The 26,022-nt window shown below is 64.0% G+C and overlaps 1 protein-coding gene across 1 annotated transcript; it reads left to right on the forward strand.

The window, feature by feature from the left end:
• Positions 1-1,100: 1,100 nt before the first annotated feature.
• Positions 1,101-26,016, forward strand: LOC142923742 (calcium-transporting ATPase type 2C member 1-like). The gene is made up of 15 exons (XM_076064728.1): positions 1,101-1,239; positions 1,823-1,978; positions 15,128-15,196; positions 15,445-15,520; positions 15,919-15,985; positions 16,411-16,535; positions 17,004-17,101; positions 17,256-17,351; positions 18,062-18,154; positions 18,956-19,060; positions 20,349-20,517; positions 20,913-21,083; positions 21,291-21,391; positions 22,562-22,612; positions 24,449-26,016. The coding sequence occupies exons 1-15, from the start codon at positions 1,147-1,149 to the stop codon at positions 24,617-24,619; spliced, it is 1,641 nt and encodes a 546-aa protein (XP_075920843.1). The 5' UTR covers positions 1,101-1,146; the 3' UTR covers positions 24,620-26,016.
• Positions 26,017-26,022: the final 6 nt, after the last annotated feature.

Raw genomic sequence — 26,022 nt, forward strand, 5'->3', positions numbered from 1 at the left:
ACGGAGCACTGAGATTAATTCGTGTGCAGGAGCGCGATGCACAGTAGTGACACCGGGCCGTGCGGGATGGTGACGGCTTGGGTAGGCCTTCATCCAGCAGCGGATCGATCGTGGCCAATGGTGTTGATGATGAACGACGGGTGAGGCCGCACAGTAGCCTCAGGCAGGTGGCAGGGCCCGGCGGCCGCGGCCTCCGTCGAAGCCGCGTTGGGCCGGGTGAGGCCCGCCGGGGCCCTCGTGGCCTCCGCTGGCACCGAGAGCGCCACTTGGCATGCGGCGGTGCCGGCGTTTCGCGCGCCTGCGCCCCCGGGAGGGATCGGCTGGTTACAATCGATGGCAAGCTCTGAATTATGCACGTGTCGGATGTTTCGATTTACATTTTAGATCGAGCGTTTATTTTTAATTTTAGCCGAATTATTAATAACTTCGCCTTCAGCGGCCTTGCCGCATTTCAGAGGCCAAGAGGGGCGGGGCCTGGTCGTAACCACCGACAAAAGGGCTATCCGTGTACAAGTGCGATTATAACACCGGAGGAGTGCGATGTCACATCTAGTCCCAATAATAACTATAACACTTATCAAGTTTTTATGGCCAGGCGAGAACCTAAGAGACCAGGATAGACTCATTTGCAAGAGAGACCTGGAGGCATGAGTCTGCCAGTAGTAGGGGGCGATGAAGGCTGCTCTGCATATAATCCAAATTGAATAATTTGCGTGTCATTTTCAAATTTTGCTCATGGTCCTGACGCCCGCACACAAATGGTCTACTCTTGCGAATGACGTCAGGGGATGTTTAATATGTGTGGGTGGGTGGGTGCGTGGGTGTATTGTTGTATCCTACCTTGTGGTGGTGAGTCCTCAACTTTGGTGGAGGAATCAATGAGTGATGATCATGGAAACAGTAACCATGACAGCAGCGATGATGAGCGGGCGAACTGTTCACCGGTGAGTGAGCGAGCAAGCGGTGTGAATCGGTGAGCGCTCGGATCATCGGTCACCGTGACTGCCGCTTCACTCTGAACTCTATCCGGTGCCGCGGTGAGGTAGCAACTGGGTGCTGCACCCCAGATCCTATAGCGGCAGACTCCCAGCCTGGGCTGAACGTTCGTGACTGGCGTCTTGTGACCACAGTGTCCGCGAAGGCCGCATGGAAAAGCTGCTGGCGCGTGAGCTGGTGCCGGGCGACACCGTCACGCTCTCCGTGGGCGACCGTGTCCCCGCTGACCTTCGCCTCTATGAGGTAGGCCTCGCTTCTGTCACGACGCGGTGACGTGGCCACGTGGGGGTCGTATTGCTGCTGCGATAGTCGTTTGTGCCCCATAGTTCAAGCAGTGTTCAAGTATCCTTACCAGGTGGTCCAAATGGTATCTCAGACTGAAGCTGCGCACTAGACTGGTTGGGATGTGACGTGGCCAAGCGGTAGCGCGTTCACTGCTTGCTGCGGAGGGTCACGGTTCAAATTCGGCGGCCGCCCTGGTTAATTTATGCGCTGGGTGTACTAACCGTAACCGCTTCAGAGGACGTCACAGATCGCCCGATATTACACTGCGAATTACTCAATTGTACTGTACACACAGCAGCAATCATCGCCCCCCCCCCCTCCTGGCAGGCCGATGCCCCCCCCAGGTCACACTTACGCATGAGACACTCACCTGTGGTCTCTTGAAATTTCACCTGGTTACACAAAATCAACCTGAAACCTCAACTTGTAATGCTGGGGGCCTTGAGCTGCCGTGGCATTGCGGCGAGCGCCTCCTACGCTGGCGGTCACCCTGACGCCGGTCCCATGGGGGGCTGGGATGTTCCCCGTTGTCTCCGTGCAGTCGATCGACCTGTCCATCGACGAGTCGAGCTTCACCGGCGAGACGGAGCCCAGCAGAAAGACGACGTCCACCGTGGCGCGGGGCCTCAACGGCGACATGGCGGCGCGCACCAACATCGCCTTCATGGGCACGCTGGTGCGCTGCGGCAAGGGCAAGGTGCGTGCGGCGATCCACGCCGACCGGCCGGCGCCCGTCCCATGCCGGCTCGGTCGCTCGCTTGCTCACATCCCCACTCGCTCACTCACTCGCATCTCCATTGAATGACTCGCTCACTTACGTCGCCCTATGAATCGCTGTGCTCACACACGTCCCTACTAAATCACTCGCTCGCCAACTCGCATCCGCACTCGGGCGCTCACATCTTACTCATTCGCATCCTTAATAACTCGGATCCCTACCTACTCAGCCGGAAGGGCGCGTTGGGTTCCCGCTAACGAGCGTCCTCGCTCCGCCCGCCCGCTCGTTACAATCGCGTTGCCTGCGCATCAGTCGGCTCTTAATTTCTCCCGCGAGCGAGACGAGCGTCGCGTGCGGGAAGACCGGCCGCGGAGAAAGGAGCAAGCCGCCGCCGCGCTTCGTGGAGTTGAAGCGTTCGGCCCTGGAGTGCCGTCGTCCAAACCTCACCGCACGCGTTGTTTATTTTTCTGTCCTCGTACGGAACATTTATTCCCACCTTAAGTCTACTCACGAGAGTAAATATCACAGGCCCTGCAAGCCAGCCGAGGCCACGATGCCATCTGTTTTTTTCCACTTGTGAGCAGCCCTGTAGAGTGACCTTGTTTAAAAGAGGGAGGGGTATACGCAAACTCAGGTGGGGGGAGTTGAGTAACGGTGCCATGGGCTTTTGCCTGCCAGAAGGGGGTGCTGAGCCTTCACCAATGCGCGGGGGGGGGTGGGGCCCTCATCCCCCTGCAGCCTTACCCCGGCGCTCCGGGGCTACACGCGAGGCTCCGGGTGATGCCGAAGCGCCCTAATTGCCGTGGCGGCTGCGGAGAGAGAGCCCAGCGGTTGGAGGCTGCGGGGAGGGAGATGAAAGCGGCCATTTGGGCGGCCGCGGAGCGCTGTGCCACGAGCTCGCCGGCCCTAGCGGAGACATCAGAAGCCGGCTTTGATAATCCGCCTGTGCACTGAAGTTGTCAGCGTGGCAGTGTGATAAAAAAAAAAACATTCAAAGATAATTTTTCATGCAAATTAATTTTAATTACTCTGTCAAGCTGTTTGTGCGGTGTAACCGTGGCGCTTATTTGCTGCTCCGTGTGAAGATCTGTGAGATTGGAGCCCTACCTCCTATTCACGGCAGCAAACACCCATGCATGCAGCAGTCACACCACTACCACCATCAACATCATCATTAGTTCATTTGGTATTAGCACCGTTCTTACAGCACAAGGCCAAAAACGACACGCTTACTCAGCCACACACTCGCACACTCTCCCACACCCTCTGCCACCTATTCACGCTCTCACACACTCAACTCTCTCATCCGGTCATTCTCCCACTCACTCACCACACCGCAGGTCACAATGTTCCCCTTTCTGCTTCTTCCCTTGCACTGCTCAACTTTGGAATCTCTTCCCATCGTCGTCTCTTTCCCCCAACAGATCTTATGACAATGACCTTGCCCAATTCAGGGACCGTCGCGTTACGCTCCTAATCCATTACGACTTGGATCGCGCTGTTTGTTTCTGGCCGTTTGAAGTTTTGGGCCTTAGAGGCTGTGCTCGGCAACTGCGTAAAAGTAACAAAAAAAACGTAAGCGGAGCGGGACGCCGGCGGCGCTGCCCTCTCCGTCCGACTCTCGTCGCCGCGCGCCCGCGTGCCGTGCTTGGGGCGCCGCTATGAAGCGCCGCAGCCGGAGCGACCCACGGGCGCAGCGCTTGCTCACTTGTGCCTACCGTGGCGGCGCCCGTGCGGGCAACCATCCATCCGCCTTCCGTGTCGAGCGCGGTTTGAAAGTCGCGGTCGCTGTTCGCGATAAAAAAAAAACGGCGCGCGTTATGAATCGCGTCATTATTACTTCTGTATTATTATTGCCGAGGTTGGTTTTCCGTTGCCCCTTGTGTGCATTTGGCGTCCGTTCAAACCCAAACTGTACGGGCGTGGAAAGGAAGGCGCCGCTCTGTTGTTATTATTGCACCGCGAGGGCGCAACTACAAACACCCGGCAGCAGCGGCACAGCAGGCACAGCAGGAGGCCAGGGGCGGCCTCTTCGATTCCACTATTCAAACGAAACAAGAATGGAACCCGTGCTTATTAACTATTTTAAAATTACACGTGCGTGGAGTGGCGGCGGAGTGCTTGGCGCCCTGCGCTGTGATGATGGCCGCCTGAGTTCGATTCCCTGCCGCGGCGGCTAAGATCGGTGGCGAGTGATATCTGAACCGGTCCCGAGCCCCCCCTTCCCCACCGGCCCCCACTGGGCAGCGTGGTGAAGTATGGTCAAGTGACCCCATTGATCTACGTGGCATTTGGAAGCGCGTGTCCGGCAGTGGATTGACGAATGTCTATGATATGCGAATCTTGCATTGAGGCCAATGCAGTGGACAGATTTGTAAAAGACCAGAGCGAGAAAAACCAAGAATCAATGCGAATGAGTAAGTAAAAATTAGACAAGTTGAACAATTACTCTTTGGGTCTTTCGGTAAAGTCACGTAGATAGGTTCAAAGAAAATAACAAAAATAACAAAAAACTACGACGTTTCTATCGCAACGCACGCGGTCATCATCCCTTTTTTCCCCTCCTGATGACGACCGCTTGCGATGGAAATGTCGTAGTTTTTTGTTATTTTTGTTACTTTCTTTGAACCTATCTACGAAAGACCCAAAGAATATGAATTCCTGCAGTCATGAAAGCTTTAAGTCAAGATTTAAGTTTAACAATTGTTAAATTACATCAGGACCCTGAATCGTGACATTTAACAAAGTTGTTGGGAGGGGGGGTGGCCGGAGTGAAGCGGAACAGGTCTCATCATCAGAATAATCATCGTCATCAACGTCATCATCGGTTCCGTGGGGGTCGTGGGGACTAGAAACTTTCTCCGCAACTTGTGGACTTTAACGGTCTGCTCAGCGCCTGCTTGTCCAGAACACTCCGTTCATCACCACAGCACACTTCCTTGGCTGGCCTCACCAATAACAATATTAGTGGTAAAGCCCGGTTTTCTCAAGCGCTCTACCCTGCTGGATAGTGTCGTCGGGAGCATCATCAAAGCATTGCGGCTCCCTGCTCCTCCTCCTGCTCCTCCTCGCTGTTGCCAGTAGTGGACTTGCGCGCCCGTATCTCGTTCCTCACCTGTAACAAGCCGAGGCAGGTGTTTATGCAGCTATTTGAAACCGGAATGTTTCGGCGGGCCCGTCACTCTCTCCATTGTGAGACGCGGTCGGGGACTTGGCTTCCAAGAGGTCGTTAGGGGTCCACATGACCCGGCCAGAGGCATCTGGAGCCAGCAACGCATTCCGTGAAAAGTGATTATTAAAGCAAACGCTGCGGGTGCTCTTTGTCGTTCAGCAGAACAGTCAGAAGTCACCAGCTGTTGTGGAATACATCAAACTGGGGGGGGAGGAAACTGGTGTGTATTCTGAAGGATGTTTGCCAAGAAGTGCATTGTGAAGCCAAATACACAAGAGCTGTTGTTTGTTGAGGCTGAATGAGCCTGGGTCGGGGTGGGCTGGGAGAGGAAGCCGTGGGGAGCTGGCTTCGTGTTTTTTGTTTGGCATTGTGGCCTCTGCACAGTGGCACCTGGGGGTCTCCTAAATGTTCACTTCAATTCCGCATCACTTCACCGATTCGCAGGTGACTTGAACCTGACGGCAACACACAGATGGGTCCGCTGGTGCGGTGCTGGTTGAGGATTGGGGCACACGGACAGTACTTGCGTGGGTTTTCACGTTGCGCCGCATAGCTCTCCGATGTGACGGGTTGCGCCGCGCGTTGTTCGGCACGATATCCGACGTTTCGCTCGACGTGCTGGCAGCGGCACAAACCCACAAATGCATCGGAGAGCTGCACGAACACTCGCGGTGGCCGCAGGGAGCAGGAAAGCTGCTGCAATGGTTTGGCCGTGCTACTCGGAGAGCAGAGGGGACTTGCTAGCAGCCTCCTGCGGGACCTGTCGGAAAGGACAAGGAAGAGATGTCAGCCCGAGAGCAGCTGACTCATGATGATGATGAACGTAGCGTCTGCGACAGGCAGCACCAGACGTTGTGCAAACGCAAGAGGTGATGAGGATAATGCCAAAGCGTCAGACGTGCCCCCAGGACAATGGCGACGACGATGATGATGACAATAATTATGATGATGAGGATGATGCTTATAATAACAGTCCTCACCATAACCTCATCATCAGCCGCCCTCCTTGCTCTCGGACACAGTCGTTTCCTTGGCCCGGTCCCTCGAGGTGGCAGAGGCCTCTGCTCTGACCTAGGAGTGGTCGCTTCTCGCCACCAGGGCCCAGGGAGAAACAGACCGACCATGCCAACCGCGATGTCCCTCGACCCCCACCTCTCCCGACCATGGCAGCGCCCCGCAGTGCTCCAAATCTACCGCACGGTTCTACGCCTGCTCGAGCGCTTCAGGGTCGCGACGCCGAATATTTTCATCTTGTGCCATTGCGCTTCAAACTCGGTAACCCGAGTTCGGTTCCCGGCCACTGCTAGCATCCATTTCGATGCGTGAACCGATCTCGTGTACCGCCTCACACCAGACTTCACAGACCCGAACTGACCAGCGTGGTGAAGTCTCCATCTGACCGGTGGATTGGCAAGAGGCTGTGCTCGCCACGCTGCGACCGATGACCGTGTGAGGGTGGGCGGGATCTGTGTAGACACTACGTCGTGGTCGTGGTGGTGGTGTTGTTTGAGCCGTGATGCGGTCGCGCGGCGAGCCCCGGCGCCTTCCACCCCCACGTGACCCATGACGCCCCGCGTGACCCATGACGCCCCGCGTGACCCATGACGCCCCGCGTGACCCATGACGCCCCGCGTGACCCATGACGCCCCGCGTGACCCATGACGCCCCGCGTGACCCATGACGCCCCGCGTGACCCATGACGCCCCGCGTGACCCATGACGCCCCGCGTGACCCATGACGCCCCGCGTGACCCATGACGCCCCGCGTGACCCATGACGCCCCGCGTGACCCATGACGCCCCGCGTGACCCATGACGCCCCGCGTGACCCATGACGCCCCGCGTGACCCATGACGCCCCGCGTGACCCATGACGCCCCGCGTGACCCATGACGCCCCGCGTGACCCATGACGCCCCGCGTGACCCATGACGCCCCGCGTGACCCATGACGCCCCGCGTGACCCATGACGCCCCGCGTGACCCATGACGCCCCGCGTGACCCATGACGCCCCGCGTGACACCATGACGCCCCGCGTGACCCATGACGCCCCGCGTGACCCATGACGCCCCGCGTGACCCATGACGCCCCGCGTGACCCATGACGCCCCGCGTGACCCATGACGCCCCGCGTGACCCATGACGCCCCGCGTGACCCAGGACGCCCCGCGTGACCCAGGACGCCCGCGTGACCCAGGACGCCCCGCGTGACCCAGGACGCCCCGCGTGACCCAGGACGCCCCGCGTGACCCAGGACGCCCCGCGTGACCCAGGACGCCCCGCGTGACCCAGGACGCCCCGCGTGACCCAGGACGCCCCGCGTGACCCAGGACGCCCCGCGTGACCCAGGACGCCCCGCGTGACCCAGGACGCCCCGCGTGACCCAGGACGCCCCGCGTGACCCAGGACGCCCCGCGTGACCCAGGACGCCCCGCGTGACCCAGGACGCCCCGCGTGACCCAGGACGCCCCGCGTGACCCAGGACGCCCCGCGTGACCCAGGACGCCCCGCGTGACCCAGGACGCCCCGCGTGACCCAGGACGCCCCGCGTGACCCAGGACGCCCCGCGTGACCCAGGACGCCCCGCGTGACCCAGGACGCCCCGCGTGACCCAGGACGCCCCGCGTGACCCAGGACGCCCCGCGTGACCCAGGACGCCCCGCGTGACCCAGGACGCCCCGCGTGACCCAGGACGCCCCGCGTGACCCAGGACGCCCCGCGTGACCCAGGACGCCCCGCGTGACCCAGGACGCCCCGCGTGACCCAGGACGCCCCGCGTGACCCAGGACGCCCCGCGTGACCCAGGACGCCCCGCGTGACCCAGGACGCCCCGCGTGACCCAGGACGCCCCGCGTGACCCAGGACGCCCCGCGTGACCCAGGACGCCCCGCGTGACCCAGGACGCCCCGCGTGACCCAGGACGCCCCGCGTGACCCAGGACGCCCCGCGTGACCCAGGACGCCCGCGTGACCCAGGACGCCCCGCGTGACCCAGGACGCCCGCGTGACCCAGGACGCCCGCGTGACCCAGGACGCCCGCGTGACCCAGGACGCCCCGCGTGACCCAGGACGCCCCGCGTGACCCAGGACGCCCCGCGTGACCCAGGACGCCCCGCGTGACCCAGGACGCCCGCGTGACCCAGGACGCCCCGCGTGACCCAGGACGCCCCGCGTGACCCAGGACGCCCCGCGTGACCCAGGACGCCCCGCGTGACCCAGGACGCCCCGCGTGACCCAGGACGCCCCGCGTGACCCAGGACGCCCCGCGTGACCCAGGACGCCCCGCGTGACCCAGGACGCCCCGCGTGACCCAGGACGCCCCGCGTGACCCAGGACGCCCCGCGTGACCCAGGACGCCCCGCGTGACCCAGGACGCCCCGCGTGACCCAGGACGCCCCGCGTGACCCAGGACGCCCCGCGTGACCCAGGACGCCCCGCGTGACCCAGGACGCCCCGCGTGACCCAGGACGCCCGCGTGACCCAGGACGCCCCGCGTGACCCAGGACGCCCCGCGTGACCCAGGACGCCCCGCGTGACCCAGGACGCCCCGCGTGACCCAGGACGCCCCGCGTGACCCAGGACGCCCCGCGTGACCCAGGACGCCCCGGCGTGACCCAGGACGCCCCGCGTGACCCAGGACGCCCCGCGTGACCCAGGACGCCCCGCGTGACCCAGGACCCCGCGTGACCCAGGACGCCCCGCGTGACCCAGGACGCCCGCGTGACCCAGGACGCCCGGCGTGACCCAGACGCCCGGCGTGACCCAGGACGCCCGGCGTGACCCAGGACGCCCGGCGTGACCCAGGACGCCCGGCGTGACCCAGGACGCCCGGCGTGACCCAGGACGCCCGGCGTGACCCAGGACGCCCGGGCGTGACCCAGGACGCCCGGCGTGACCCAGGACGCCCGGCGTGACCCAGGACGCCCCGGCGTGACCCAGGACGCCCGGCGTGACCCAGGACGCCCGGCGTGACCCAGGACGCCCGGCGTGACCCAGGACGCCCGGCGTGACCCAGGACGCCCGGCGTGACCCAGGACGCCCGGCGTGACCCAGGACGCCCGGCGTGACCCAGGACGCCCGGCGTGACCCAGGACGCCCGGCGTGACCCAGGACGCCCGGCGTGACCCAGGACGCCCGGCGTGACCCAGGACGCCCGGCGTGACCCAGGACGCCCGGCGTGACCCAGGACGCCCGGCGTGACCCAGGACGCCCGGCGTGACCCAGGACGCCCGGCGTGACCCAGGACGCCCGGCGTGACCCAGGACGCCCGGCGTGACCCAGGACGCCCGGCGTGACCCAGGACGCCCGGCGTGACCCAGGACGCCCGGCGTGACCCAGGACGCCCGGCGTGACCCGGACGCCCGGCGTGACCCAGGGACGCCCGGCGTGACCCAGGACGCCCGGCGTGACCCAGGACGCCCGGCGTGACCCAGGACGCCCGGCGTGACCCAGGACGCCCGGCGTGACCCAGGACGCCCGGCGTGACCCAGGACGCCCCGGCGTGACCCAGGACGCCCGGCGTGACCCAGGACGCCCGGCGTGACCCAGGACGCCCGGCGTGACCCAGGACGCCCGGCGTGACCCAGGACGCCCGGCGTGACCCAGGACGCCCGCGTGACCCAGGACGCCCCGGCGTGACCCAGGACGCCCGGCGTGACCCAGGACGCCCGGCGTGACCCAGGACGCCCGGCGTGACCCAGGACGCCCGGCGTGACCCAGGACGCCCGGCGTGACCCAGGACGCCCGGCGTGACCCAGGACGCCCGGCGTGACCCAGGACGCCCGGCGTGACCCAGGACGCCCGGCGTGACCCAGGACGCCCGGCGTGACCCAGGACGCCCGGCGTGACCCAGGACGCCCGGCGTGACCCAGGACGCCCGGCGTGACCCAGGACGCCCGGCGTGACCCAGGACGCCCGGCGTGACCCAGGACGCCCGGCGTGACCCAGGACGCCGGCGTGACCCAGGACGCCCGGCGTGACCCAGGACGCCCGGCGTGACCCAGGACGCCCGGCGTGACCCAGGACGCCCGGCGTGACCCAGGACGCCCGGCGTGACCCAGGACGCCCGGCGTGACCCAGACGCCCCGCGTGACCCAGGACGCCCGGCGTGACCCAGGACGCCCCGCGTGACCCAGGACGCCCCGCGTGACCCAGGACGCCCCGCGTGACCCAGGACGCCCCGCGTGACCCAGGACGCCCCGCGTGACCCAGGCGCCCCGCGTGACCCAGGACGCCCCGCGTGACCCAGGACGCCCCGCGTGACCCAGGACGCCCCGCGTGACCCAGGGACGCCCCGCGTGACCCAGGACGCCCCGTCGTGACCCCACGGACGCCCGCGTGACCCAGGACGCCCCGCGTGACCCAGGACGCCCCGCGTGACCCAGGACGCCCCGCGTGACCCAGGACGCCCCGCGTGACCCAGGACGCCCCGCGTGACCCAGGACGCCCCGCGTGACCCAGGACGCCCCGCGTGACCCAGGACGCCCCGCGTGACCCAGGACGCCCCGCGTGACCCAGGACGCCCCGCGTGACCCAGGACGCCCCGCGTGACCCAGGACGCCCCGCGTGACCCAGGACGCCCCGCGTGACCCAGGACGCCCCGCGTGACCCAGGACGCCCCGCGTGACCCAGGACGCCCCGCGTGACCCAGGACGCCCGCGTGACCCAGGACGCCCCGCGTGACCCAGGACGCCCCGCGTGACCCAGGACGCCCCGCGTGACCCAGGACGCCCCGCGTGACCCAGGACGCCCCGCGTGACCCAGGACGCCCCGCGTGACCCAGGACGCCCCGCGTGACCCAGGACGCCCCGCGTGACCCAGGACGCCCCGCGTGACCCAGGACGCCCCGCGTGACCCAGGACGCCCCGCGTGACCCAGGACGCCCCGCGTGACCCAGGACGCCCCGCGTGACCCAGGACGCCCCGCGTGACCCAGGACGCCCCGCGTGACCCAGGACGCCCCGCGTGACCCAGGACGCCCCGCGTGACCCAGGACGCCCCGCGTGACCCAGGACGCCCCGCGTGACCCAGGACGCCCCGCGTGACCCAGGACGCCCCGCGTGACCCAGGACGCCCCGCGTGACCCAGGACGCCCCGCGTGACCCAGGACGCCCCGCGTGACCCAGGACGCCCCGCGTGACCCAGGACGCCCCGCGTGACCCAGGACGCCCCGCGTGACCCAGGACGCCCCGCGTGACCCAGGACGCCCCGCGTGACCCAGGACGCCCGCGTGACCCAGGACGCCCCGCGTGACCCAGGACGCCCCGCGTGACCCAGGACGCCCCGCGTGACCCAGGACGCCCCGCGTGACCCAGGACGCCCCGCGTGACCCAGGACGCCCCGCGTGACCCAGGACGCCCCGCGTGACCCAGGACGCCCCGCGTGACCAGGACGCCCCGCGTGACCCAGGACGCCCCGCGTGACCCAGGACGCCCCGCGTGACCCAGGACGCCCCGCGTGACCCAGGACGCCCCGCGTGACCCAGGACGCCCCGCGTGACCCAGGACGCCCCGCGTGACCCAGGACGCCCCGCGTGACCCAGGACGCCCCGCGTGACCCAGGACGCCCCGCGTGACCCAGGACGCCCCGCGTGACCCCAGGACGCCCCGCGTGACCCAGGACGCCCCGCGTGACCCAGGACGCCCCGCGTGACCCAGGACGCCCCGCGTGACCCAGGACGCCCGCGTGACCCAGGACGCCCCGCGTGACCCAGGACGCCCGCGTGACCCAGGACGCCCCGCGTGACCCAGGACGCCCCGCGTGACCCAGGACGCCCCGCGTGACCCAGGACGCCCCGCGTGACCCAGGACGCCCCGCGTGACCCAGGACGCCCCGCGTGACCCAGGACGCCCCGCGTGACCCAGGACGCCCCGCGTGACCCAGGACGCCCCGCGTGACCCAGGACGCCCCGCGTGACCCAGGACGCCCCGCGTGACCCAGGACGCCCCGCGTGACCCAGGACGCCCCGCGTGACCCAGGACGCCCCGCGTGACCCAGGACGCCCCGCGTGACCCAGGACGCCCCGCGTGACCCAGGACGCCCCGCGTGACCCAGGACGCCCCGCGTGACCCAGGACGCCCCGCGTGACCCAGGACGCCCCGCGTGACCCAGGACGCCCCGCGTGACCCAGGACGCCCCGCGTGACCCAGGACGCCCCGCGTGACCCAGGACGCCCCGCGTGACCCAGGACGCCCCGCGTGACCCAGGACGCCCCGCGTTGACCCAGGACGCCCCGCGTGACCCAGGACGCCCCGCGTGACCCAGGGACGCCCCGCGTGACCCAGGACGCCCCGCGTGACCCAGGACGCCCCGCGTGACCCAGGACGCCCCGCGTGACCCAGGAAGCCCGCGTGACCCAGGACGCCCCGCGTGACCCAGGACGCCCCGCGTGACCCAGGACGCCCCGCGTGACCCAGGACGCCCCGCGTGACCCAGGACGCCCCGCGTGACCCAGGACGCCCCGCGTGACCCAGGACGCCCCGCGTGACCCAGGACGCCCCGCGTGACCCAGGACGCCCCGCGTGACCCAGGACGCCCCGCGTGACCCAGGACGCCCCGCGTGACCCAGGACGCCCCGCGTGACCCAGGACGCCCCGCGTGACCCAGGACGCCCCGCGTGACCCAGGACGCCCGCGTGACCCAGGACGCCCCGCGTGACCCAGGACGCCCCGCGTGACCCAGGACGCCCCGCGTGACCCAGGACGCCCCGCGTGACCCAGGACGCCCCGCGTGACCCAGGACGCCCCGCGTGACCCAGGACGCCCCGCGTGACCCAGGACGCCCCGCGTGACCCAGGACGCCCCGCGTGACCCAGGACGCCCCGCGTGACCCAGGACGCCCCGCGTGACCCAGGACGCCCCGCGTGACCCAGGACGCCCCGCGTGCCCAGGACGCCCCGCGTGACCCAGGACGCCCCGCGTGACCCAGGACGCCCCGCGTGACCCAGGACGCCCCGCGTGACCCAGGACGCCCCGCGTGACCCCAGGGACGCCCCGCGTGACCCAGGACGCCCCGCGTGACCCAGGACGCCCCGCGTGACCCAGGACGCCCCGCGTGACCCAGGACGCCCCGCGTGACCCAGGACGCCCCGCGTGACCCAGGACGCCCCGCGTGACCCAGGACGCCCCGCGTGACCCAGGACGCCCCGCGTGACCCAGGACGCCCCGCGTGACCCAGGACGCCCGCGTGACCCAGGACGCCCCGCGTGACCCAGGACGCCCCGCGTGACCCAGGACGCCCCGCGTGACCCAGGACGCCCCGCGTGACCCAGGACGCCCGCGTGACCCAGGACGCCCCGCGTGACCCAGGACGCCCCGCGTGACCCAGGACGCCCCGCGTGACCCAGGACGCCCCGCGTGACCCAGGACGCCCCGCGTGACCCAGGACGCCCCGCGTGACCCAGGACGCCCCGCGTGACCCAGGACGCCCCGCGTGACCCAGGACGCCCCGCGTGACCCAGGACGCCCCGCGTGACCCAGGACGCCCCGCGTGACCCAGGACGCCCCGCGTGACCCAGGACCGCCCGCGTGACCCAGGACGCCCCGCGTGACCCAGGACGCCCCGCGTGACCCAGGACGCCCCGCGTGACCCAGGACGCCCCGCGTGACCCAGGACGCCCCGCGTGACCCAGGACGCCCCGCGTGACCCAGGACGCCCCGCGTGACCCAGGACGCCCCGCGTGACCCAGGACGCCCCGCGTGACCCAGGACGCCCCGCGTGACCCAGGACGCCCCGCGTGACCCAGGACGCCCCGCGTGACCCAGGACGCCCCGCGTGACCCAGGACGCCCCGCGTGACCCAGGACGCCCCGCGTGACCCAGGACGCCCCGCGTGACCCAGGACGCCCCGCGTGACCCAGGACGCCCCGCGTGACCCAGGACGCCCCGCGTGACCCAGGACGCCCGCGTGACCCAGACGCCCCGCGTGACCCAGGACGCCCCGCGTGACCCAGGACGCCCCGCGTGACCCAGGACGCCCCCGGTGACCCAGGACGCCCCGCGTGACCCAGGACGCGCCCGCGTGACCCAGGACGCCCGCGTGACCCAGGACGCCCCGCGTGACCCAGGACGCCCCGCGTGACCCAGACGCCCCGCGTGACCCAGGACGCCCCCGTGACCCAGGACGCCCCGCGTGACCCAGGACGCCCCGCGTGACCCAGGACGCCCCGCGTGACCCAGGACGCCCCGCGTGACCCAGGACGCCCCGCGTGACCCAGGACGCCCCGCGTGACCCAGGACGCCCCGCGTGACCCAGGACGCCCCGCGTGACCCAGGACGCCCGCGTGACCAGGACGCCCCGCGTGACCCAGGACGCCCCGCGTGACCCAGGACGCCCCGCGTGACCCAGGACGCCCCGCGTGACCCAGGACGCCCCGCGTGACCCAGACGCCCCGCGTGACCCAGGACGCCCCGCGTGACCCAGGACGCCCCGCGTGACCCAGGACGCCCCGCGTGACCCAGGACGCCCCGCGTGACCCCAGGACGCCCCGCGTGACCCAGGACGCCCCGCGTGACCCAGGACGCCCCCGTGACCCAGGACGCCCCGCGTGACCCAGGACGCCCCGCGTGACCCAGGACGCCCCGCGTGACCCAGGACGCCCCGCGTGACCCAGGACGCCCCGCGTGACCCAGGACGCCCCGCGTGACCCAGGACGCCCCGCGTGACCCAGGACGCCCCGCGTGACCCAGGACGCCCCGCGTGACCCAGGACGCCCCGCGTGACCCAGGACGCCCCGCGTGACCCAGGACGCCCGCGTGACCCAGGACGCCCGCGTGACCCAGGACGCCCCGCGTGACCCAGGACGCCCCGCGTGACCCAGGACGCCCCGCGTGACCCAGGACGCCCCGCGTGACCCAGGACGCCCCGCGTGACCCAGGACGCCCCGCGTGACCCAGGACGCCCGCGTGACCCAGGACGCCCCGCGTGACCCAGGACGCCGACGCCGGTGCCGCTTTGTCTCGGCAGGGAATTGTCATTGGGACTGGCGAGAATTCGGAGTTTGGAGAAGTCTTCAAGATGATGCAAGCTGAGGAGGTGAGGGTCGGCTTGCACCGCACGTGACGCGTGCGCTCCCCGTTTAGACCGGAGGTCGTTTGAAGGGATCTCGGAGGTAGCGCTGCAATATCCGTTTCTGCTGGGCCATTCTGGAACACGAAGGTCGCGGCGCTCTGCCGGAGATGCGAACGGATTATTCGTGACGTGACGCCGATAGCGCAATCGCGATCAAATTGAGGACAAATAAATACGTACAAGTCACGTGGTGTTGCTTTCTTGCATTGAAGGCCCCGAAGACCCCGCTGCAGAAGAGCATGGACCGGCTGGGCAAGCAGCTCTCCTTCTACTCCCTGTGCATCATCGGTGAGTTGTGGCTCACACCAAGCTCCGCGTTGTGCTCCAGCTTCGACAAACACAATGCCGTGACTCTCGCCACACGCACAGTGCAGCGCACGCGCTGTGCGTGTGTGACTGTCTTCGCACGTGCGGATTCGATTTCCGCTCACGGCCGCCAACACCAGTGGCGACTATCTGAACCAGTCCTAGGCCTCCCCTAGGTCGACTCAGTCTCGAATGAGTTCCTGGTGCGGTGGTGTGTTGTAAACATCGCCGCTGGGGATACAAAGGCAGCCGGGCGTTGTGCTGGCCACCCACCCCCTCGTGTGACGTGCCGGCCTTAAGAGGTGGTCGCGAACAGCACTTTCCCCAGCAATCTGTTTAGGCTACAGGGAGATCTTTATCTTTTGTGTGCCTGTGTCCAGGTTTGATCATGCTCATCGGGTGGCTGCAAGGCAAGCACATCCTGGACATGTTCACCATCGGCGTCAGGTACGCTCGCTCACGCAATGGCCCCAATTGTGGCCAGTGGCATGATAGTGTGGTGTATAGAGGCGGTGGTGTACTGGTGGGGGCCTACTGGCGGTGTTTGTGGCTGGATGTCTAGTGGTGGTGATGTGTGGTCGTGATGTCTTGGAGGTGTGGGTAGTTGGTGGATTTGCAGGGGAACAGGTGTGGGTTGGTGGTAGAAGTTGCTGTGGGGGTGTGCCGATGCAGTATGGCGACTGTGACACTGAGGCTTGTGGTGAAGAGCGCGGTGGTGGCACATTGCGCAGCACTGTGGCGGTGTGCTGGTGTTGGATTGGATTGGTACGGCGGTGGAGTTTGCGATGGCACGCTTCTGGGTGAGAGCGTGTCGCGGCGGCTGCGGCGCGTGGCCGGCTTTGAGCCGAGCGACGCCGTTTGTCTCGCTGCAGCCTGGCGGTGGCCGCCATCCCCGAGGGCCTCCCGATCGTGGTGACGGTGACGCTGGCGCTCGGGGTCATGCGTATGGCCAAGAAGAGAGCCATCGTCAAGAAGCTGCCCACCGTGGAGACTCTGGGTACGACCCCGGCACGCGACCCCGGCACGCGACCCCGGCACGCGACCCCGGCACGCGACCCTGGCACGCGACCCCGACACGCGACCCTGCGTTTAAAAATTAAATGCTTCGATTGACACAAATATTGAGCTCCCTTTCTCGGTAAGTGTCTCCAGTAAGCCGACTCGAAGTGCAATAAGAACCTTTGGGAGCGTGCACCGTTGGGGCAGGTTAGAAGCGGGATTGGTGATATTACAATGAGCAGCGTGAGTTCATAACAACGCCCCCGTCGTCTTCGAGGTGGGCGTGGCCCTCGGGAACACTGCTGTCCTTCTCTCGTTGCGTTTCTGTGGGAGTGTGGCCCCCAACGACAGTGCTGAGCCAGTCCGCTCCTTTCTCCTCGTCTGCCCCTGTGATCCTGTGTCCCATGTGGCCTCATGTGACCCCGTGCGTGTGTCTGTGCGCCCCCACCCCCGGTGTCCACCGCAGGCTGCTGTACGGTGATTTGCTCGGACAAGACGGGGACGCTGACCAAGAACGAGATGACCGCGACGCACATCTGTACGGCGGACGGGTTGCACGCAGAGGTGACCAGTGACCTCTCACCCGAGGGGGACCTTTATGCCGACCCGAGGCTGACCCTGGTGCGAATTGTGCGGCGCTGCGCGGCCACCGTTCGTTGTGGGAGTTGTGTAAGCGCGTGGTTTGCTGCGTGTGGTTTGCTGCGTGCGCTTGCTCCAGGTGACCGGCGTGGGCTACAACGTGGACGGGGAGGTGCGGGTGGAGGGGGAGATCGTGCACGGCTACTCCCACGCGTCCATCGCCAGCGTTGTCGAGGTGGGGGGTGGGGGGGAGGCTCCTCGCCACCCGCAGTGCTGTCCCACGTGTGTCTGTGTCTGTCTCTGTCTGTCTCTGTGTGTCTCTGTGTGTGTGTACATGATGTAGCGTGGAGTTTGTAGCGCAGCCGTTAGCACGCTGCGCTACGAACCCGGCGACCCGAGTTCGTTTCCCGCTCACGTTCAACACCAGTGGCGATTATCTGAACCAGTCTTGGGCCTCTTCTAGGTCAACTCGGCCTCAAATTATTACTTGGAGCGGTGTGTAAACTTCACCACTGGAGAGAAAAATGCGGTCGGGCGTGGCGCTTGACACATCACTTACGAGTTTACCGTGCTGGACTTCGTAGTTGCTTTTGCCCAAGCAGTCTGTGAAGGCTACACGGGGTCATTGTCGTGCATCTATTACGCGTGTATGCAATTAGTTCTCGGTTGTCCGTGAGTGAATCACCTGGGTTGAGGTAACGGTGTGAGCGCGAGCATCACATCGCCCCCATCCCGGTGGTGTAGCTATCGAGTGTGCAATAGGTGCAACTGCTCTGGGGCCCAGGTTTTGGGCTAGGAAGAAGGCGGGGGCCGTAATTAATTGCTCGCGCCAGGACCTATGCCAACGCCCCCGTCCCGTTCATGGGGACGGGCTGCCCGCTCGTCCCGAACGAAGTGCGACCGGTGGGCTGACGTTCATAGCCATGTGGCCTGAACCGCGTGCAGGCCGGGTGCATCTGCAACGACGCCATCATCCGCAGCGACAAGGCCCTGATGGGGCAGCCCACGGAGGGCGCCCTGCTCGTGCTCGCCATGAAGGTGAGGCCACGGGTGGACGGCAACGACCGCGTGACGTCCGCGACGTGGCTCTCGAGTGCGTGGGTGGTGCCACTGCGCCCGGGCCCAGGAGCCCGAGGAGTCCAGGCCCCGGGTTACAAAGATTGGAGGGGAAAATTGGACGGACGACCCTCAATTAATTTCTGGCACCGGGGCCGACGCCAACCACCTTACTACCCCACCGAGACCCATAGACTGATGTAGAGACCCATAGGCTAACATGGGGTGGGGCCTCGATTGAGTGCGCGGGACGCCGTGTGGGATGTCGCCGTGCGTGTGCCCATTGTTCTCTGGTCCCCTGGCCGCATTTAGAAGCCGATTGATGGGTGATTAACTGCCGGATTGTTCCCAGAAACGCCGTTCCGTTCCCTGTTTTAGTTTCATTTATTAGGTATAGCCCTGTGAGCAATGCGGCTCTTGACTCGGGTGCAGCCTGTTTTGCCTTGGCAGGCCGTGGTGGTGATGATTGGGCACACAACGATGCATTGATTCATTGATTAAAATGGATTTTTGCGCTCAGCATCGGTTATTTACAATTCATGGAAATGATATACATGTAGCACACTGCTGTTACATCCGAGCTCGCGGAGTAAACGGGATTGTGCAAACGAGACAGCTTCGTTTGACACATTACAGATGAGACGGCAAAACTGAGACCAAAAATAACCTATCCTTGAATCCACTCGTGACCACGGATCGTCACAGTTCATCGCATCACATTGCCTAGTGATGGTGTCGATAGTGATTGTGCTTCTCGCCCTGTAACGCGACGCCTCCGTAAAGATGGGCCTGGCGGACGTACGGGGAGAGTACATCAGGAGGAGGGAGATCCCCTTCAGCTCCGAGCAGAAGTGGATGGCGGTGAAGTGCGTGCACAAGACAAAGCAGGTAAAGCCACCCCCCCCCCCACGCGGCCACGCGTTGCCCGCCCCCCCCCCCCCCCGTCGCCCATCCCTGCTTGGGATTAAAGGCACCGTGCACAGGCGTAGGTCAAGGATCGCACATATTCCTTCACCCCGCACCTCCAATTAGCACGGTTTGCTACGTACGGTGCTAAAGAAATTAAACGTACATCCATACACTCGGCAGTGTACAGAGTTTCGTTGTATTACGGACAAACTGTGTTTCGGATGGGGTTAGCCTCAAGGTAGGTTGGTGTGAGCCGGGTGGCGGTGGTGGCTGTGCTGGCTGCTGCTGCTGCGCGTGCCTGCTGCCTGTGATCCAGCACTGTGGAGGCAGCAGCAGCAGCAAGGGTTGGTGAATCACCGCCACGGATGTTGTGTGAAACGCCTTTCTACCGGTAGGTGTCGAGGAGGTGCCTGTACCCTGGCGTGCCAGTAGAAGGCCGTACAGCAAAGTGGACGTATCGCCATCTGCTTCCATCTGCACGGGGATAGTGTTGCCTCCTCGCGCATTATGGGTTATCTCCGGGTGCTCCGGTTTTCTCTCACGTGTTTAATAAACACAGCTCATCATTCATTGGCTCACAACATCTTCACATAAACCCCAATGTGGCAGGAAGGTCTTCAAACAGAGTCCGAAGGGCTCAGTGTGGTTCCCCTGGATAAATGAGTAGAGTAACAAGTTAGGCGAGTACGAGGCTAGGCCACAGGGTTGGAGATAGGAGGTGACGAGGGTAAGAGCGAGGGTCAAGTTAGCCTTATGTGAGGATTAAGTAGGTTCAGATGAGAGCCAAGTTAGGCTAGAGTTAAGTTAGCTGAGGGTTTAGGGCTCGGCTCGACTTGCTAAGTACGGCGCCGTGGTCACGTGACCTTAACTCCCTTACCTCGTATACAGGAGGTTGTGGGTTCAATCCCGACCCTGACGCCTGCTGTATATTTGGAGTTTGCATGTTCTCCCTGTGGTCGCGTCGATTTTTCTCCGGATCCTCCGGTTTTTCCCTCCACATTTAGCATTAGCATCACGCGTTCAGAGTATTTGGCTGCTGTAAATTTCCACGTGATAAGCCACTTCTCGTTGAGCTATCATTTGTGGCCAGGTCACTTCTGAAAAAAAGCTATCTAGCTCAGTGGGCCTTACCTGGTAAGATAAAAATAGTTTCGTGTTAAGTGGCGGTGGAGCTTCTACCGGCGGGTGGAGTGGCGCGCCGTGCCGACGGGCGAGCTGCTCGTGCGGTGTCAGGGCGCCGTGCCGATCGGGCGAGCTGTGTGTGCAGTGCGGTGCGCAGGACAAGGCGGAGGTCTACTTCGTGAAGGGCGCATTCGAGCGCGTCATCGACATGTGCTGCTCCTTCCGTGGCCAGGGGCACACGCTGCCGCTGTCCGCCCAGCAGCTGGTGCTCTACAAGCAGGAGGAGACCTACATGGGCGCCAGCGGCCTACGCGGTCAGCCCCCTTCCCCCCCCCCCCAACCCCTGCTCCCCCAAATTCTTCCGCTAAACATGTCATGCGTAAATACCGGCCTCGGGCATCGTGACGAAGATGAGTGTGACTGCTCGCAGTTCTCATCAGCATCATCAGCATAAGCAATGCTGGATAAAGGCCACCCCAAGTCGTCGCTATCCCAAGTGGTCATTGGCAGTGACTGGGAGTGCTTGAGAGTCATGGGGAATACCTGGGGGTCACCAGGAACAACCGGCACTGACCGCTAGTGAATGAGAGAGCGTGTAAGCAACTGTGAGTGACTGCGAGCAACTGTCGGTGGCTCGGAGTTGCCCTTCGGCGTGAGCGGCCGGGCCACGCTGGGACCGAGCGGGCCGTGGGGTCGTGTGTCCCTGCAGTGCTGGCCATGGCCTCGGGGCCCGAGCTGGGCCAGCTGACCTTCCTGGGCCTCGTGGGCATCATCGACCCCCCGCGGCCCGGCGTGCGCAAGTCCGTCGCCATCCTCGTCTCCTCGGGCGTCTCCGTCAAAATGGTCACCGGCGACTCCATGGAGACCGCCGTCGCCATAGGTACGGGGGTGACGGGCACAAGCGAACGTGCGGCGCGGACGGCGGCGCCGGCGTCCGGGCGCGCGCTCGTCCCATCTTCGGCGGGGTCGCAGTTGGCGGCCGTGCCGTCAACGTGCGCGCGAGTTCCGTTGCGCCGTGGTCCGTTGTTGAGACGGAGGTCCCCTCGTGGCCGTCCCGCTGACCGTGGCTTCGTGATTTTCGCGGCAGCCAACCGCCTCGGGCTGTCCTCCAATGGCGGCGGAGCCGCCATCTCCGGGGAGGAGATGGACCTGATGGAGACGACGCAACTCTCCCAGATCATCCGCAAGGTGAGGACGAGCACGCGTCCCCCCCCACCCACCCCCCGCCAGACCGACACCCCCACTCAGTTGCTACCAGAGGCCACCCTCAAATATTTAGACGACCGATAAAATGATCAACACGTGCAACGTGTTACGTGTGGGCGCGCTCAGGCAGGATATGGCGCTGGCTGGGATAATGATAGGGTGGCAGCCGAAGGATGTAACGTCTAGCGTGGAGATGGAGCACTGAAATCGGCTCGTCTGCAGGTGCTACGTGGATTCTTACATCGCAGGATCGCGCCGGCTTGGGGAGGCCGTCATCCAGCAGTTATATTTTATGGCAAATATATATTTTAATGTTTAAATAATGAGTATTGTAAACGATAATCCCTGACACGACAGATGTACAAAATTTCACAACACAGAATATCTACACAAACGGTTTTTAATTCCCAAATTGAGTGGCAGTCCTTAGGTGGAGTCAATTTGGCCACTCCAAAATTGACTGCGTGCGCCACTCCCGCCAGCCATGCGTCGCCCCCTCTCTCTCTCTAGATGTGCGGCGACGTCCAGCGTGTCCGGGTTTCCCACGGCCTCTCTGTCGCACTCTACCGCTGAACTCGGCCCCGCGTGCTCTTCCTCACGTGGAGCTGTTGAGGGTTTATCGGTTAAAGGTGTCGCGGCGTGTCTCTTGCGTAACACGTTTAGCCTGTCGTCCCTCCACTGGTGGATGAAAAGCTCTCCGCGCCGCGTCGGCTCTGGGGGTTGCCCAAGCGTGCCATGGTGCCCGGGACCGGGCGGGTCGCACTTGGCTCGCCACTGATGTTAGCCGTGCATCGGAATCGGAGCTGCGGTGCCGCCGTCGCTGACGTTAGGGGTGTCGGCGCGTATCAATTCGTCGGTAAATATCGAATCTTAATCTCACGACGATGGCGGTCGGGAGTTGAGTGCTTAAACACAAGGACACCAGCCATGCTAAGTATAGGGTGACCCGCAACTTTCAGATAAAAACCAGCACACAAAGGACTTAACTGGAATATGCAAATGCATATTGCCCTGACGGCTGCCTGTCGGCATCCACACCGCTACTCAATACTTCCGAGGAAAAACGCGTGTCGGAAGGCGTTACAGAATCCATGCGCGTGCGTGATTTTTCTTCCTTGATTGTGAATTGCGTCCGCCTTTGTTGTGCTGCAGGTGTCCGTGTTCTACCGAGCTAGCCCCAGGCACAAGCTCAAGATCGTAAAGGTACATTCAGTCTGCACCCTGTGCCATGGGCCCAGTCACTAGTCCCCTGTGCTCAGTGCCCATCGCTCACTGCGCAGTGTCCAGTCTTTCCTTGTTGCAATCGCAGCTCCTGGTGGCAGCAGCTCCCGGGCCGCCGGCTGTCCGTTAGCCTCGTCTCCCTTCCCCGCTGGTTGTTTCGTTGCACGTCGGTGGACGTGCCACACGGCTCACGGCAGCTCGGTGTTCCGCTCTGCTCGTTACCCCGCTGCCCCTACGTATTTTAACGTGAACCTCGTTTTATTACGAAGCCTAAGCGTCGAATTGCACCGGCCAATTATACATCGTTGTTTGTGGATGCTGTCTGCTTGGCGTTTTGTTGCCAAAACGTTTCGCATTTTTTCCCCCCACGGGGCGAGCGCAGCGGCACAGAGATCTCGGGGCCGGCGGCGCCAGGTGATGGAGCTTTCGTCTGATGAGAATGCCTCGCCGCTTGCCCCGTGCCTCATTAAAGGGACGCGCGACCCGAGAAACAAACGGCGCTGACCCCGCACACGACGCGTCCGTGCCGCGCGCGTCGGCCTGTCGGGCGAGAGGCTTTTGAAGCTCCGTTAATGAGGCGGCGGAGTCGTGAGCGACGCGCGAGCTCGCCGCTCACGGCCCGTGGCGTCGCGACCGCCGAAGGGCCGCTCCCGGCGGCGTTTGGAATGCTCGTGACGTCGCGCCGCCGGCGCTGGCCGTGCCGTCGTGCCGCCGGCGCTTGCCGTGCCGGAGCCCCCGGCCGCGGCGTGAACGGCGTGCTGTCGCTGTCGCGGCTTCAGACGTCCGTTGGACAGACAGGGGCGCGCGGTGCGGTTCCGACGCGTGCCACGTGTTGACGATGCACCGATCATCGGCTGAACTTGACGTGCAGATTTTCCGCGGCCAATGTTAAGGTGGGGGGGGGGGAGGGTCTTACGACGCAAATTAGAACACGTCATTCCTTGGCCGAACTAAAAAAAATCACTTATGAATCACCGACTGAAATTGCTTCTTACGCTCGTGATGCGGGCACTGGATTGTGGGTATTAATCTGTCATTTACCGTTTATACAAATGATATGCTCGCATTACGATTGGGTGCGATTCTAACATTTTACGAACAAGACGGAGCGGATGAATAATGATATAAACGAGTCGGTGAGCACGAGACTCGGACGGCGACCCCCAGATGGCGATGTCCCACAGAATCTCCGCGTCACGGGGCCTCGTGAGCAATCTCCACGGACGCGTCCCCCGCCTGGGTGCGTGCGTGCATCGCGATTGTTTCCCTGACGATGAGCACTCCGCAAAAATACTCGGCACTGTAGGAGTTGCCTGGGCCGCTCCCGCTGCTCCATCTCCACGGTCTCGCACGGCAAACGTCGCGGAGTACACAAACAGTGCGTACGAGACGGGATGACATCGGGGGAAAATATTAAAACATTTTATGAAACACGCGCAGCGGGTGGGGACTCTGCCGCAGTGTAACGGTCGGAACTCTGCGCCTGCCGTCCAGAAGGTCGCCGATTCGATCCCCCGGCGAGGAAGTTGACCCGGCGGGGCAGGTTTATGAAATCTGCCCCCCGCCCACCCGCCTCTGTCCGCCCAGCAGTGTGCGAACGGGTCACGCCGCGCACGGCGATCGGCAGGTCGCGTGCGGTGCGGCAAAGTGTGGCTACTCCGATCTTTTCCGAGAAGTCTGACTAGCGTGGGAGTGTAGGGGGAAGGGGTGGCGAGCCACCGCGGGGCCGCGCCCCTTTACCTTCGCGCGGTGACGACGCGGGCGGCGAACGCTCGGCCGACCGACGGGCGGGCGGCTCTCCACGCCGGGGCCCCGCAGGCGCTGCAGAAGAACGGGGAGGTGGTGGGGATGACGGGCGACGGGGTGAACGACGCCGTGGCGCTCAGGGCCGCGGACATCGGCGTGGCGATGGGACGCAGCGGCACGGACGTGTGCAAGGAGGCGGCCGACATGATCCTCGTCGACGACGACTTCTACACCATCATGTGAGCGCTCGCCGTCTCCGTGTGTACACCTCTCTCAGTCAGGTTCTCTGTCTGCTGTCTCCCTGTCTCTTATCTGTCTCCCCGTCTCCGTTTGTATTCCTGCCTTGATCTTTCTCCTTGTCTAAGTCTGTACACCTCTCTCAGTCAGGTTCTCTGTCTGCTGTCTCCCTGTCTCTTATCTGTCTCCCCGTCTCCGTTTGTATTCCTGCCTTGATCTTTCTCCTTGTCTAAGTCTGTACACCTCTCTCAGTCAGGTTCTCTGTCTGCTGTCTCCCTGTCTCTTATCTGTCTCCCCGTCTCCGTTTGTATTCCTGCCTTGATCTTTCTCCTTGTCTAAGTCTGTACACCTCTCTCAGTCAGGTTCTCTGTCTGCTGTCTCCCTGTCTCTTATCTGTCTCCCCGTCTCCGTCTGTATTCCTGCCTTGATCTTTCTCCTTGTCTAAGTCTGTACACCTCTCTCAGTCAGGTTCTCTGTCTGCTGTCTCCCTGTCTCTTATCTGTCTCCCCGTCTCCGTTTGTATTCCTGCCTTGATCTTTCTCCTTGTCTAAGTCTGTACACCTCTCTCAGTCAGGTTCCCTGTCTCCCTGTCTCTCTGTCTCCCTGTTTTTAGTCACCTTGTGCAAGTTTCTCTGTCTTTTTGTATCTGAGCCATTGGCTGTGTGTGACTTTCCCAGTCTGTGCTCCCATCTCAGTCTGTCTCCCTGTCTGAGTCTGCTTTCCTATCACAATCTAGTTCCTGTCTCTGTCTCAGCTGTCTGTCTCCGTGTGTGAGTGTCTGTCTCCCTGTGTATCCGAGTTATTGACAGTGTGTGTCTTTGTCTCAATTTGTTTTCCCATTCAAGTCTTTTTCTCTGTTGTCTCCATGTCTCAATCCATCTCCTTGTCCCGTAGTCTTTCTGTTTGTCTGCCTCAAACTGTGTCCCCCTGTCTCTTGTCCGTCGCGGTCCGAATCCTCGTTTGCCGTCTCCCCGTCTCTGCGCATTGCTCTTTCGGTCCGGGTGCGTGCGCGGTTCAGTCCGTGTCTGTCTCAACAACAACACCAATTTAAATGTTATACAGCAGCTAAATATAACCACCATCCCAAGGGGCTTCGCAGAAGTGATGACCTAGGGGAGCCGGGGGTGCAGGGTTCAGTGCAGGGAACCGGCCGGGAGAGAGGAGGAGAGAGAAACACCGCGGCCCAGCGACAATAACAGCGACAATAACAGCGACAATAACAACGACAACAACGACAATAACAGCGACAATAACAGCGACAATAACGGCGACAATAACAACGACAACAACGACAATAACAACGACAATAACAGCGACAATAACAGCAACAATAACAACGACAATAACAGCGACAATAACAACGACAACAACGACAATAACAGCGACAATAACAACGACAACAACGACGA

The sequence above is a fragment of the Petromyzon marinus genome, unplaced genomic scaffold, assembly GCF_048934315.1.
Source record: "Petromyzon marinus isolate PM22_M1 ecotype Great Lakes invasive population unplaced genomic scaffold, UKy_Petmar_22M1.pri1.0 PM_Scaffold_634, whole genome shotgun sequence".
NCBI classification, from domain to species: Eukaryota; Metazoa; Chordata; class Hyperoartia; order Petromyzontiformes; family Petromyzontidae; genus Petromyzon; species Petromyzon marinus.

Bases quoted from the DNA above. Each gene is read 5' to 3' on its own strand.
- LOC142923742 (XM_076064728.1), top strand. From the start codon at position 1,147: ATGGAAAAGCTGCTGGCGCGTGAGCTGGTGCCGGGCGACACCGTCACG. The intron at 17,102-17,255 runs GTGACCAGTGAC...CGCTTGCTCCAG, and splicing joins CGGACGGGTTGCACGCAGAG to GTGACCGGCGTGGGCTACAA. The intron at 19,061-20,348 runs GTAAAGCCACCC...CTGTGTGTGCAG, and splicing joins GCGTGCACAAGACAAAGCAG to TGCGGTGCGCAGGACAAGGC.